Genomic DNA, 15,453 nt, shown 5'->3' with positions numbered 1-15,453 from the left:
TCGCGCCAATAAACACACTGGGGGGAGAAGTAGACAGAGTTTATTTGAGCTCAAGTAAAAGGCGCAGGGAGACTGTATTGTCTCAAATCCTGCGCCCCTAGCCCTGCAACAGCGTATATTTATACCCTGGTCACTTTCTGCAGTAGTTTTCCACTAGCTGGCTCCCACCCCTCCCACCCCCGTCACTTCTCTGTCTGAGCGGTACCCTTGCATTCCACAGATAAGAGTTTTAGGGAGTTTCAGCTTGCCTGCTACTCATCCTGTTTTTCCAGTATTACAGGAGGTTACAAAAAGTTCAAAGAAAGGGTTACAAAGGTTCGGGGGGGGGGCCTTGGCTCACCTGGGCCTAGAGCAGAGGGGCTTCATCGACACTCGTGGTCTTCCATCCCTCTGAGTTACCTAGGGTTATGCCCAGTGACACCAACAGGACCAATGAAGAAAGGTCCTGAAACACCTAGTGAACACCAATGCTTGTATAAAGCACTGGAAGGCCCTGGCTCCCCAGCCAGAAGGGCTGGTTTCAGTCTGTGAGTACCCTCCTGCAGAATCATTTTACTACAACAGCTGATAGCATGGAGTAAATGGGACCTTTTCTTCAGTAGCCTGGAGTGAAAGGACCAGGGGGCGGGGGAGGGTCTTCACTGACAGAAATTCAGTTGCCTTTGCCCCTCATCTGAGTGTCGTGTCACACAGGCTGTGAGAGTGTCTGTGCTTCTAATTGCAGTGTCATGTACAGGTACCTGAACTCGCTTTAGAAAAGTAGCCTGGCTGTGGCAACCTAGATATCAATGCTAGCTGATTTACCCTGCCTGTAAGGTAGTGTATTTTGGGATAATTTATCATGTTGAGACTAGAAAAGATCATGTCCTATATTATTTTTCAGGATTACTAACCAATTAATGATGAATGGATGAACGAATTATGAACTAACATCCTAGACTTGCACCACCTATGAACTGGTGGTGCTTTTATTTTTTGAGCCACAGTCAAATTTAGAGGACAGCTTACTTCAGATTAATGATACAAGTTTCTCTACTATTGACACTAAAGTACACATTCTCTGCACCACCCTGATTCCATTCAGCTCAGAAGACTGGGATGGGGGGAAGTTGTCAGGGAATTTCCTAAGTCTCTTCTTGGTCCTAGGGCTTGGTTAGATCACAGCCAAATGGAGGTTTCTAGAGTTATTCCCCTGCCTACCTCACCGCCACACTGAGCTGGAGGTTGCAAAAGTGAAACATAGAACCTGATTAGGCTCATTCTCGGCCTCCTGAAGACTCCCCTGCTAGCTAGGAATTATTTCTACTCCTTTTGCACTGCCTGAATGCTGCAAAAGGAGCTGATACAGGCTCAGAATCTTCCCTTAATTCTCAGTTTAGATGTATTTTTAACAGAAAACTCCAGTGCTCCCTAATTTATAAAATGGAAGTCTCACAATAGAATAAGGAAAAATTAGATCTGTACATCTTCTCCAGACATCAGTGATTATGGTGCCCAGGGGACGCTAATTTTCATAAATGATTGGCTCTTCTTTATCGTAGCTGTTCAGATTTAAAAAAAAAAGCATCATAAAAATTGTTTTGATAGCACGCAAATATATGGCAGATAGTGACCATTGTTTCATTTGGTTAGATTTTCTGTGTGTCATTTGTGAGTGTTAAGGCAACCTTCCTTATTTTCAGCATTTTCTGTTGCAATCTGTATTCCCTTTGAGGGATGGTAATTGACTATAAAGAGCATCAGGAGTGACTCATTTAACCCAGTCAGGTGTGATTAAGGCTTTCAGAGCATTTGCATCACAGCAAGATGCAGGTGTCAGATTGTGCAACTAAATATTATGCTCAGCATTGAAGATTAAAATCAGAAATGGACCAAGTGTGAAACAGTAGCTGAAGGTGATGTTACAGATAAACAGCCTTGTCCTTATTGATTTGTCTGCAGTAAGTGACAAAAGATCTGTTAATTTAGCTTTTGCCACTGATAGAAATGATTTGGGAACTTCATAGAACCTGTGCTATGTAAAAGAAATATCTGTAAAAGAGCAAATAAAAAAGAATCTGGAATAAATTGTGTGACTCAGTAACTCTTTGTTATCTGCAGTGCACTGCACTGTGCTGTAGAAACAGGGTTTTTTTTATGAATCGTAAACTGGGAGGGGCATAACATCATCAGATTCTGATGTCAGCAGAATGAATGAAATTTTTGCTTATCATATTGCTCCAAAAACAAGAAAACAGACACACCACCCCAGTTTGGCAGAAAAAATTCCTAGAGCAAATTGTCTTTTGCTGACGAAATCATTGTTCCCTCATGTCCTAAATAATCCATTTAGGACCGAAATGACTGGATGACATGAAGATACACATAGAATAATGTATATTTAATCTCCTACACATCCCTTCAAGAACTGTTAGTGGAGCATCCCTCCTGTGACTGCTAATGGGCTCAGTGAACTGAAGACCTGGCACTGTATTTTTGCTGTTGCCTGTCTATCCCAATGTTCTGCTTTTGTCTGCAGAATTCTTTGTTGAAGCTACAACCCCTAGAAACTGACTTGTGCTCTGCATTTTTGCCAACCCAGGAAGAAACTCCTCAGCTGCCAGCTTCCAAGGATCCAGTCCCTTCATCTGTTCAATCCAGTGTGCAAGCTGATGGGGCCAGTTATGGAGGTAAGACACTAAATATCATGATGTAGTCTCATTTTTGCCTGCTGTCTTGTAGTTTAATCTAATATTTGTCGTCCTTTGAGAAGTGCAGATGAAATATGAAGGCTGAGACACAGTATGGTGCTGCCAGTGTTATGAAATATAAACAAAGGGACGACCTGTTATAAATAGTGATAACCTATTTTTCATACCTACAAATCTTGCTTTTGAGACAAGCTTTAAGAATCCTGCATTTTCAGTTTTGATCTGCTTTTGTCACAGCAGGGTTATGGTCTTTATTTACAGTGTTACATCTGCATTCTGTGTGATTTTCTGCCATTTCATGTAATTCTATTTTTGTAATTTTTTTTGTCAGAGCAATATCACTTCATTTCTCCTATTATTGATTCTAATTTAATGTATCAGCAGAGAGATAGTGAAGGTGAGTTTTATAGCATGCTGACTGCAATCATTCATGAATCTCCCTTGTCCATCTTATATATTAAGATGTGTCCCATTTGTTTGTTAATTTATCCATCCATCCCCAACATGGAAACCAGTTCTTACAAATAAATAACCGTAAGGTTTAACATCATTCTCTGTCATTCTTGGCTTGTATTCACAGGACTGACAGAAGTAGGAGCCTAGACAGAAGGGGGACTAATGCTTAAGAAAAATAGTTGAAAGTTATCAAGGATATTACATTACATTTTAAACTGGTATGATATGCAAGTTTAAAATGTGCACTATGTAGGGGCCACATCAAGGTAAAGAGGTCAGTATTATAAGGACTAATCCTTTTTCTGCAAGGCATATGTTATGATAAAAAGCTCAGTTCAGGAAACCCTATTTCAGAAGCTTCTTGTTTATTTGTATAAGGCAATTAATTTTATTTACAGATATTTTTATAAATTACACTTTTCTTCTTTAGACTCTTTCAAATGGATGTAATGAGCTGCAAAATTAAGGAATACACACTTATAACCCTAATTATGGTAAATCTAATCCATACCAAGAATATAGCCTGCAAAAAGAGTGAAATATTTTGGCTTTTGAGTTGTTTAGGGGTTTTTTCTTTTGTTTTTTCTGAATGCTGAAACAGAAGTTGGAGAATATTTAATATGACAGCTATAGTATTTACTAATGAACCAAGTTTCTGACATGTATTTGAGGTAAAAAAAATGGAGGGTACAGGGGCAAGATCTCAGAGCTTGTACGAAAACTGCGTTGTCTCTTCTATGTATTGTCAGGGTGTGCTTTCTGTCCTTTTCCAATTTTACGTAATCTTTATACCATGACGGTTTCATAACTCAGAATAATTTATACTCAGTTTAAGAGCTTCTGTAACTTTTACCTTTGATGTGAATTGGACTTCCTTAAACTGTTAAAACCCTCCCATTTCAAATAACACCTCTAGCACTCATCTGCTCATTTACATTTATGCAAGATTGTCTTAGATGATGACACCCAGTTCAAATGTATGTGATTTGCCATGCTGTTATTTCTAACCTGGGTTTTAGTGAAAGCTCAGCTCCTTATGGATTTCAATACACACCATGCTATGATAATTCTTGCTTTTTTGCTTTTCTTATTAGTAGCACTGGCTCTTATTCTGTCTTTGAAAAACAATGGTCTAATTTAGGAGTGCAATTAGTTGAAACACAGTAGTCTAAGTCCCAGGTTCTGTTTTTAGTTATACTGATATAAATTTGGATGTGGTCAAATTTACAGCAGGGTAACTGAGATTGGAATCTGGCCCATAGAATATATTCTGCCGTACTACACCTGTATTATTCCATTGTAGCAAAACCCCCAGTTTTTCTTTTTTTTCTTTTGAAACATATTTCCTCCCCTTACCCTAACCATTTCTGACTTTCTCTGTGTCCTCTCTATACCATATAAGTGAATACAAGTAATACTAGATAAGCTAAGTTCTTGTATGCTATTATTGTAATAAGCCCCATTTTATATAGTAAATAGTGTTGTCCTAGCATTTTTGCACTGATTATTGTTTCATATTAATACTGTATGGTTTAGGCCCATGTCTGTAAAGTAATGTCAAGTCTCCATCTTGTGTCCCCTGCCCAGGCATACCCTATTGTAACTCTGTTGTAACTGTACCTGACTTACCCCTCCTATGTAAATTGGTTCCTGAATGAATGGGGATGAATGAGGGTGCTTAAGAGACAAAGGCAGTAGGTCTAAAAATAGCTCCCTCTGACTGACTGAACCATCAACTTGACGACCCAACCATTACCCTGCATTGACCCTCCCTGGCTCAAGATTTGGAAGACAAAGACTGCTCCAGAAACCAGCCAACCCACCATTGTGCCAAGACTGCACATGCTCAGTTGAGCATCTGGAACCCTCTGGAACAGGGCTGACTTTGCCTGGACATGCGGTCCCCATAGGAGATCAGAGGTAGTCTGCCCCATAAAAAGGGGTAGTGCAGACTGATTCCTTGGAATGCACTCTTCATCTGGACCAGCACCATGCCACACCACCTATCCACCCAGAGGCCCTGCTGGTGACCCCCTCTCTGGACAATACCTTGTTAGAGAAGACCCCAACTGGCCATTGAGGATCAACTCACAGCCCAGGAAAGGTAGCTATCTCCCACCTTCCTTCCCCAAGCAAAGGATCTGGACTCTGTCCCTGCACACCTTGACTTTAATCCCTCCACCAAGCCTTTTTCTCTCCTGCTACCATTGTGTGTGTATGTGTGTGTAGGAACCAATAACTTCATGGGGCTGTATACTGTGTTGTCTGTTTAATAAACCTGTTATTTTGAAACCCCAAGTTGGGTTTTTGTCTATTGACCTCCCAACCCTCCTCCCTAATCTCCCAGCTTTTTGCCTCTCTGTTTGCAGCCCCAATCTCCCAGTCTTCTGCCTCTCTCTTTCCTAGCTGTCTCCTCCTTGCCACCGGGCTTCTTTCCTTGCTTCAACCCCAGCACCAGTGACCTCGAGTAACCCTGAGGCCACTTGACTTTAAGTAGTTCCAAGCCTCAGTTCCTCAGCCCAGCTCCTCTCTAATCTACCGGCTCTAATCATGGTCCTGGCAACTTTCACTCCCTACACTTTCACTGTCTCACCTTAACCTTTCCCTCAGGTATCCCAAGTACCCCAAGCACACACATACACACTGTACCATCCAAGTTAGGAACTCACCTTTGTATATGTGTAGGTGGGTGGTATGTGTGTGAACTGGTGAATATACATATATAGCTCTATATAGCTATATATAGATATCATTGTGTTCATGATATATGAATGAGTGATCCGTGTGTGTGTGTTGGGTGTGTGGTTATAGGAAACTCATTTTTGGTGTGTGTAGTGTGTATGTGCTTGAATTGGTGATAGGTATGCATGTGTCTAGGCTGGTAATCTTGGATGTTTATGTGCCTGACTTGGTAGTGTGTGTGTACGCACCTAATTGATTTCTGTGTTTGTATATGTGAAATTGTGTCACACCCTCCCATCTAACAGTGCAATTTTGAGATCCTGAGAGTTGACCTGACCCCACAGGGCAACATTTTATGGTAGAGAATGCGAGCATATTGTGGGTGTTAGTCAGAGTGAGAAGTGTGGGTTGGGTGAGCTAGTGTGCTTGTGTGTTCTCTGTGTGTGTTTGTGTTGTATTTGAAGTATTGCTGTTACTGTAGGGATGCCTACACTGTTACTGTTTATTGTGATTATAGAACAGTGAGAGGTGGGCATAGCCGGTGAAGGGTCGACATTATAGAACTCGCCCCAGTGAAAGGCAGGCATACTCGGTGAAGGGTTGGCATTATTAAGGGGAACTCCTGCAGGACATGGGTGCAAGAACCCACAGCACTTTTGTTGTTATCATTGTGGTTGTCGTTATTGTTGTGGTTGTTGTAGGGTGCCAAAGTCCAGGAATGAGTATGTTCGGGCAGAAGACCCCCACACCAGGAATTAGTGATCATGGGGCTAAGTGAGTGAAAAAGGAGGAGGTATCTGAAGGCAGGTCCGCTCCAGTAGAAATGCTTGTAAGATTGTTTTCTCTTGAGGCTTTTGAGATTTTGTGTCTTAAGCTTTGACGTTTCTGAGATTTTCAGTTCTGAGTTTATCGCTGACTGTAAGCTAGTCTTTGGTGCAAGACACTGGTTTTTGTTTCTTGTGAAGAGCTAGTATACTCCAGTATTTAGACCTGAGTAGAAAGGGTAGAAACCTGGTTCTCTGACTTCCCTCCTTTGTGTCAGATTTGGCACATATGGGAGATCCAGTTCTTAAAAGGTGCTGGGTCTGGACAGGTTGAAAACCATTATGATTGAAACTGTCCCCCACAGCTGGTGCCTGTACTGCTACAGCCCTATGTGAGGGAGTTAAAAGCAAAATTCACAAGCAAAGATGCATGGTTCACTCATTCAAGGCTTGTTTCCTTACATAGAGAGATTCAGAAATCAAGGAGCTGTGATAGAGAGAGGGAAAGGAAAAAGATAGAGGGAAGTGGGAAAACAGGCTGTGGGGCAGCTAGCTGTTCTAGAGAGAGATGTGGAAAGTGTTTAGAAAGAAAGAAGAGAATAACAGATTAACAGAGTTTGAATGCTAGAGCAGGTAGGAGGAAAAAGTAAAAATGCAATTTTAGAAATGACTGCTCTAGAGCAGGGAAAAGACGCAATTGCTTTAAGGAAAAGTTGTGTCCTGATCTCAGAGTGCCTGAGGTCATGCTGTGGTCTGTCTGGGTTAAGTACAACTACTTCTATCACTGATCCAATAAGAAGTCAGTAGCAGAGAAGACTAAGTTGTGTGCTAGAAACTGTGAATGTTTGTAACACAAGTAAAGCCAAGAGATTGCAGAGATTGTTGAGGTGTTTGTGCAAAACACAGAATGAAGCAGTGTTGTCTTATTTGCTCTGTGCTTGTGTTGCAAGGCAGAGACTGCTAGAAGTGTAAATGGGGGTGAGATGTATCTGGAAATAGTGTGGGTATAATACAGATAACCTAGAAAGAAAGGTGTTAGCAGTTGTTAAGGTTTTGCTGTGATTGAGTGTGTGATGGGGTTACCCCAGAAAATTGAATGACGGCATTTCCTAAAGTTTGGACAGATAAAAAGGTTAAAATGTGGGAAGATACAGGCATGTAGCTTAATTGAGGGACCAAATGCTCCCCCATCAATGCAGTGTAAATACTCACTGGAAACTGAAATAGGATTATAACTCATAATAAGTAGTTTGTTAAGTCAGCAAATGATAGTACAAATGCTTAGTGTGTGTGACTCCCTGATTTGAAATTTCATCTGTTTTGAAAGGCAAAGTACCCTGCAATTATAGCAGCTATAGCAGGAGGGATAAAATGGTTTTCAGTATTAAATTTGGCTAATGCAGGTTTTATTTTTGTTTGTTTTGTTTCCTATCTCCTTGGTATAAAAGCCCTGGTATAATTTTAAATGTATTTTCATGGGACAACAGTTTTGTTTTACTCCAAGTGTCCTAAAGATTTCACAATGTCCAGCAAAAAGAACATGGAAAAGGCTTTCTAAACAAAAAAATCTGAGGGAGAAATTGTCCCTTTAAAGGAAAAACTCATCTTTAAAATGACAACTTGGCTTAATTGTAACAAGGGCACTGGCATCCCTCAATCTCACATTCACAGCAACAGGCGTGCTCCATTGAACAGCTAATTTTGGAAGCCCCTTACTTAAATAGATCACCTGACCCTCAAGGAATAGGGTGAACCTATCCTGCCGGCCACCCTTCTTGGCTAGCAGGAAGGAATGGCTCTGAGCCATTGGAAAATACGCATTGGACAGGCTGATCATTGCCCACCCTGATGTAGAGGCAGGAAAAGGCCAGAAACGTCTTTGACTTATGATGGTCACCCTCCTATAGGTAACTGCTCCACCTTTTCTGTACAGAAGAGAACCCCAAAAATAGCAATGATGTGTGCACTGCCACTGCACATGTCAGCATTGTACTTTGTAAATATGAATAATCAGCCACTGCAAGGAGTTTTCCTTGGCAGGCTTGTGTGTGTTTGCTTTCTTTTGCAAAAACCACAGTGGAATCAAAGGTGACTGATAAACCATGAGGCCTCGCTACCACCAGCAGCGTCTTCCTCATCACAGCCATGGCAAAATTACAACAAATATATATTGTCTTGTCTGTTTGTGTTGTCTTGTTATATGTTTTGCATTTGTTTGCTTGGTTTGTTGTAAGTTGTCACAGTTCAAATACATATGACTATCATAAAGATATGATAAAAATCATTGGTAATACCCCCTTTAAAAACTGAATCTCTCTGTGGATCCCAGACCAAGACACTTCTGTCCAGTTGGACTGGAAAGTTGCTCTGATATTTCAAACAAGGGCAGCAATTCACATAAAGGTTTTAAATTCCATATGATCAGCAAAATGATATTTATTAAAATGTAACCTGAGTGGTACTCCAAGAGGTACCCCCTCTCCAATTGAAGGGATCAGAGCAGGTGCACGAGTGCTGTGGGACTCTACTACATAGCCACCACTGCTGGGTCTGTTTCAGAATGCTCAGGCTTTTGACCTTCTGGAAACCCCTGCCTCACGTCGAGCTGCCCTGCCTCTTGCTGGAGAAACTGGAAGTGGAGCTGGGAGCCTCTTGGGTCACTGCACAGCTTTCTGCTGGACCCAGCCAGGCAGCCTCTCTTGCTTGCTGCAGCCTCTTGCTGGGGATCCTGGGGCTCAGCAGGGAGCCTCTCCTGCTGACCACATGCCATGCTGCCCCAGCCCCTTTCTGAGGATCCTGGAGTCCGGCAGAGAACCTCTCCTGTCGGCCTTGCTGCCCTGCCTGCGGGTCCTGCTCTTTTAGGCTCTTCCGGGGCAACTGCTCCTGTCCCACTGCTCCAGCTCTTGCCATCTCTTTGAAACTCCTTCCTTATTGTCCCTCACAGGTCTCCCCCAAGCCAGCTGTGCTGCCCCTTTTATTCCTCCCAGGTGACCCAAGGGGCCAATCAGGAGACATGGCAGGTGAGTCTCTGGGGCCTAATTGGTGAGGAAAGAGAATCCCAAGCCCTCCAATCATTTTTTACCCTTTCAAAACCCCTGGGCCAAATCATTACCAGATTGGTGAGGAAAGGGAATCCCAAGCCCTCCAATCCTTTACCCTTTCAAAACCCCTGGGCGAAATCACTACCAGCTAGCCCATCACAAAAGGTCATGTGTATTTTGTTTATTCTTTTTTTCTCTCTTTTCTCTAAACCATCTGATAAAATGTTTTGTTTCATTTTCTTTTAGTTCTCTCAAGGATTTAAATGCTATTTAAAACATCAGTATAACAAGATGTGTGTAAAAACGGCATTCAAAATCATATTTTAATAAGCGAAGAGACAACTATACCACTGTATCTGTTTAAAGCAACCTTATTATGTTATCTTCTTTCTCTTCCACCCAACCAAGGTTTTCGCCTTTTAATTTTTTTTAACTGCCTAAGTTTTGTTTTAACATCAAACCAGCTGAAGATAATACACCTCCTTTCTATATAACTGGACCATAATCAGCATATCAGGTTATAAGACCCTATACATAAATGATCATCCTTTATCATGAGGGATCACTGCTGCTGACTATGTACAAAGATGAAATTTCAATCTTTAAAATATCATAAATGTATCACTTTAAGATAAATACGATTATGTCATATTTTTACTTCCAGAGTTTAATATTCTGCTTAATAAAATAAATACATTTTTCATATACTAGTTAGATAGAACAGGGTAGCACAGTGATTCTGAACCAGAGTGCCATGAAGAGGGCCATAAGATGTGGGGAGATATGCAAGGTATGAGGAGACAAGCAAATGAACACAAGCTCAGGTTTTGTCCTTGCCTGACCATTCCCCTACTTTCACTGTTCTACCCTCTGTAAGGAGGTAAGCACTGTAAAATATGACTTTGTTTTTGAAGTTGGATGCCACTCAACTCAAAAAAGTAGTTATGGAAGGCAGTCTTTATGGGGAAACAGAAACTTAGAAGGAGGGGATCGGGGGGAGGGGAGGAGAAGGATTGACATCTCTAGCTGGCCAGGGAGTGTGATTTCTCTCTGACTGCCCTTCCAATCACCGTGTCTGGGGGAGGGACATAGAAACAGCATAGAAGCCTCTGTCTGCAGGCTTGCTGTGCCTTTTGTGAGCTGGTTCTGAGTGAGGAACAGTGTCAGAAAGGGACTGGGCTGCCTGGCTTGCTTCCTAGTCAGTCAGTTGCCTGCTATTTTTTGTTCTTAGAAAGGATTGGATAGGCTATAGCTTAGTTTAGCTTAGTTTGGCTTAGCTTATCTTAGCTTAGAATCTTAATACATATCCAATTCATTTCTTTCCATTTATATTTGTTCTTTTTTTTATTTTTGCAATACTTTTAAAAAAGAAAGCTCAGCATTTTTCCTGGCAGCATGATCTATCACTTTGCAGGGAAACACACATTACACACACTCAGACACGCATAGAAGTCATATATCCATAGAAGAAGAGATTTAGAATCAGATTATATATAGTTATTAGTTACTAATATTATTATAGTTAGTTTACATACAGACTAAAGACAACACAGAAGTCAGGCAGAGATTCAGATTGAAATTAACACACAACACGGAACACCACTCTACTTGAGAGGAAAGAAGGGCCTGACAGTTCAGTTTGGCTACCTGAGATCCTGCTGCGGGTGTTACTGGTACTGAGTTACCTAAGTTATTTTTACCTGCTGCTTTTTACAGTGGTGGACCAGGCTGAGGCTGTCGGGGAGGAGGAAGCCTCACTGGGGCGCACTGCCATGCTGTGTAGAGGTCCTAGCTCTAGGAAGGGCACACATGAACACACATACAGTGTCGCCCATCCATGTCACGAGTTTTGCTTGCCTGTGGCCAGAGGTGCAAGGCCCCAGAACCCAGACACCTCCTTGACAGCTGGAAGGCTTCATGACTGCAGAAGGGCCTGGCAGGCTGGCAGTAGTCTTTTTCACCCCCCTGTGCCCTAAGACCAAAACAGCTGTCAGGCTTCATGGCCACAGCAGGGCCTAGCAGGCCTGCAGTCTTTGCCCCCCTGTGCCCCAAGACAGATACAGTCACACAAGCACCCATGTCATGAGTTTTGCCTGTCAGCAGTTAGAGGTGCAGGGCCCCAGAGCCCAGACTCCCTCTGCACCTATCTCCTTGACAGGTGACAGGCTTTGTGGCTGCATCAGGGCCTAGGAGGCCTGCGGTTTTCACCCCCGTCCCTTAACACGCACACAGTGTCACCCATGTTACGAGTCTTGCTTGTCAGCCATTTGAGGTGCAGTTTCCCAGATGCCCCTGCATGTTTCTCCTTGAAACTTGGCTTTGTGGTCTCAGCAGGGGCTACCTCCCCTGCAGTTTTCACCCTGCTGTGGCTTAACACACCTACATGACATGAGTTTTGCTTTCAGGAGTTTGAGGTGCAGTTCCCCAGAAACCCCTGCACCTATTGCCTTGAAACTTGGCAGGCTTCATGCCCTCAATGGAGGCTACCACTCTTGTATGTTTCATTCAAATCAGCCAAAACACAACAAAGTTATAGATATTTCATTGATTCCCCATTATATTCTATGGCCAAATCTCTGAATCACTCTGAATCAGTGTTGTATCTTCCGAAGCCAATTCAGCCGAATCGAATCAGAGAAACGGTGCAGGCTCCTACCCTGGGGGTGTTTAAGAGGAGGTTAGATGAACATCTTGCTGGGGTCATTTGACCCCAGTATTCTTTCCTGCCATGGCAGGGGGTCGGACTAGATGATCTACTCAGGTCCCTTCCGACCCTAGAAACTATGAAACTAAGTGATCCAAATCTCTGAATCAAATTGCTGGCATCTGAATTGGCAAAATCCAAATCAAATAGTTCTCTATTCGCACAGGCCTAGTGTGATGCCACTGGTTTTAAATAATTTTGGTATCAGTTCATAGAGCCCAGGTTAGTAATAAGGTTGGTGTTGGCTTGGTGTTTCAAGTCTAGGTGTTGGCTTGTGAGTCCAGTCTAGGTGTCAGTTCTTGGTTTTGCACTAGAATTGACATTAGAACTAGATGGTAGGCCTACACTAGGTATAAAATCATAGAAAAATGGTTCTAAAATGGCCTTGAGAAGATCATCTAGTCCAACCTACTGCTCAAGGCAAGATCACCCCTGTCTAAATCTACCCAAACAAAACTTTTTCTAACCTTCAGTTAAAAATTTTAAGTCTTGGTGATTCCATTACCTCTCTGGGTAATCTGTTCCAGTGTTTACCTATTCTCATAGTTAAAAAGTTCTTTTTACCTAAATTAAATGTCCCTTACTGCAATTTAAGCTTATTATTTCTTGTCTTTTCTTCTTTGGGGCATGGAGAACAATTGATCACCATCACCTTTATAAAAGCCTTTTCAGCTTTTGAAGGGTTATGAAACTCCCCTTTAAATTTTTCTTCTTATCTAAGAAGACTAAACAATCCTAATTATTCCTTTTTAGCATTATATGTTTGTTAATCTTCTTTTAATTGTTATTGCTCTCCTCTTTACAATTTTTCCATATCTTGAAATGGAGTACCCCAAACTGAGCATAGTACTTTAGCTGAGTTCTCACCAGTACTCAAAAGAAAGAAAGAATCACTTCCTGTGGCTTGCATATGACCCTGGCTTTTGGTCTCTCTTTTGGTTTAGGTTTGATATTGGTTTCTAGGTCTATAACTCATGATAACTGGGTCTGATTTGAATTAGAACTGCTACTAGTTTGTGAGTTATGGCTAGGATAAAGGCTGAAGATATTTCAAAGGTTGGGTTAGATTTGGATCTGGCCCACCAGAATGCCATTAATCATTGTGTGGGCCTTCACTGTGGCTGAAATCAGTTTGTGGGCTCAAATTTGGTGTGGAAATAGTCCCCCATACCAGGAGACTTACCCTGGTGTGATGCAGAGTAGAATTTGGCCTTTGAGAAAAACATGGATACAGAGGAGTTGTGATGAGTGAGCACAAACATAATGCTGGAAAAAAGCTACCAGTCTAACAGATTATCATACAATACAAGTAACAAGTAGAGACTATATGTGACTTATAAAAGGCTAGAAATAGATGTTGCCAAATGAGGTGGATCAGCTGTGATAGGATGTATCCTGGTATAGGTGATCTGCTTCCTTATTCGAAATGCACATCATCCCTCAAGCCTTAAGAATGCCTGTTTGGCTTTCCCCACATCCTGCTATACATCCCCAGGATGTCTGGGGCACATATGGGTGAGCAAGGAAAGTCAGGGTTTCTCCACTTACTGAGATGTGCCTTGGAGATCCTGGGGTGTATCTTGGTAAGCAGGGAAGCCCTGACTTTCTCCACTTACAGTGACACTTCCCCCCAGATTCCTGGAGATGCATCTCAGGAAGCAGGGAGAGTCAAGCATGTGCTCCATGGGCTTTAGGGGCCTTATCCTTTGCAGGAATTCAAGGCATGTGCAGGATTGGCCCCTCAAGCCCCCAGAGCACCTGCTCAGAGCAGCTGGAGAGCATGGGCATCTCCTGGATGCTGGTGCTCCTTTGCCATAAAGTAAACAGATATCTGGTAAATTGTGGCACAAATTGATACCACCTTTGGCCACTGATGGCCACTATCTGTGGCACGACAAGGGGTATGAACATCTGTTTGCTTGCCTTTTGTGCCTCCATAAAAATGATATGCCAGTACAAAGGTGATGAAAGGCAGGGTCTGTTTCTGCCTACCCGAAAAGTTGTAGGTCCTCTTAAGCTTAGGGGCCATCGTGCTGGTGTGATTAAGGCCCACCAGTTTCTGTAGCCAAGGAATGATATGGTTAGTATCCTGCTAGGGTGCCTTTGACTCCTCCCACATGTGCTCTGGGGGTGGGCTTTAGTTAAAGCACCCCCACCAGCATTTTGAAGTGTAGGGATACTGATACATGAGACGAGAAGGCGCACTAAATAGTAGGTTCTAGCAGACTTGCACTAGATGCGCACTAATTAGAATGCTCTGATGTGCACTAATTACAGCTCTGACACACTGTAATTGCAGCACATCAAAGCAGCCCCCTCACACATTTAAAGGCACCTCAAGTGATCAGGGAATCACCCCAAGTGATTACGAGCAGGTCACAAACTGCTTAGATGCAGGAATCAAGGTGGATGTCATATACTTGGTTTTTAAAAAAGCCTTTCATATGGTGTCACATCCCATTCTCATAAAAAAAACTAAATGGCCATGACTTAGATGATTACACAGTCAGGTGGGTAGCAAATTGGCTTAGAGGTCGCACCCAGAGCGTGGTGGTGGATGGGTCAATATTGACCTGGGAAGATGTGGGCAGCGGTGTCCCTCAAGAAGCAGTCCTTGGGCTGGTGCTGATTTGGATGAGGGCGTGATGAGCACACTCTCCAAATTCATGGAGGACACCAAATTATGGGGCAAAGAGGACACGCTGGAGGGCAGGGAATGGATTCAGGCAGATTTGGACAGGCTAGAAAAGTGGGCAGAACAAAACAGGATGCAGTTTAACAAAGATAAGTGCAAAGTACTGCACCTAGGGAGAAGGAATCACCAATACATGTACAGATGCGGGGATGACTTTCTAAGCATCGCAGCAGCAGAAACAGATCTCGGAGTCATAGTTGACTCCAAGATGAACGTGAGTCATGAATGTGACGAAGTGATCAATAGAGCTAACCGCACTCTATCATGCATAAACGCATCATGAACAGGTCTAAGGAGGTGATACTTCCCCTCTATGCGGCATTGGTATGGCCACAGCTGAAGTACTGTGTTCAGTTTTGGGTGCTGCAGGGATGTGGATAACATTGAGAGGGTCCAGAGGAGGCTACTCATATGGTTAGGG

At 42.7% G+C, this 15,453-nt stretch overlaps 1 protein-coding gene across 1 annotated transcript in view; it reads left to right on the top strand.

Annotated features, from left to right (window-relative positions):
- The first annotated feature begins 2,254 nt into the window (after positions 1–2,254).
- The window catches only part of FAM13C (family with sequence similarity 13 member C), a 43,833-nt gene continuing 30,634 nt past the window's right edge, over positions 2,255–15,453 (top strand). Inside the window, exon 1 of the mRNA XM_019555553.1 lies at positions 2,255–2,669. Within this exon, the coding sequence (XP_019411098.1) occupies positions 2,498–2,669 (172 nt within the window). The 5' untranslated portion in view covers positions 2,255–2,497. The remainder of the gene's footprint in view (positions 2,670–15,453) is intronic.

Source organism: Crocodylus porosus, unplaced genomic scaffold (assembly GCF_001723895.1).
Source record: "Crocodylus porosus isolate Cpor-Errol unplaced genomic scaffold, CroPor_comp1, whole genome shotgun sequence".
Classification (NCBI taxonomy): Eukaryota; Metazoa; Chordata; order Crocodylia; family Crocodylidae; genus Crocodylus; species Crocodylus porosus.
Note: the sequence above shows the minus strand (reverse complement) of the source record. Positions and strands in the feature narration are given on the sequence as shown.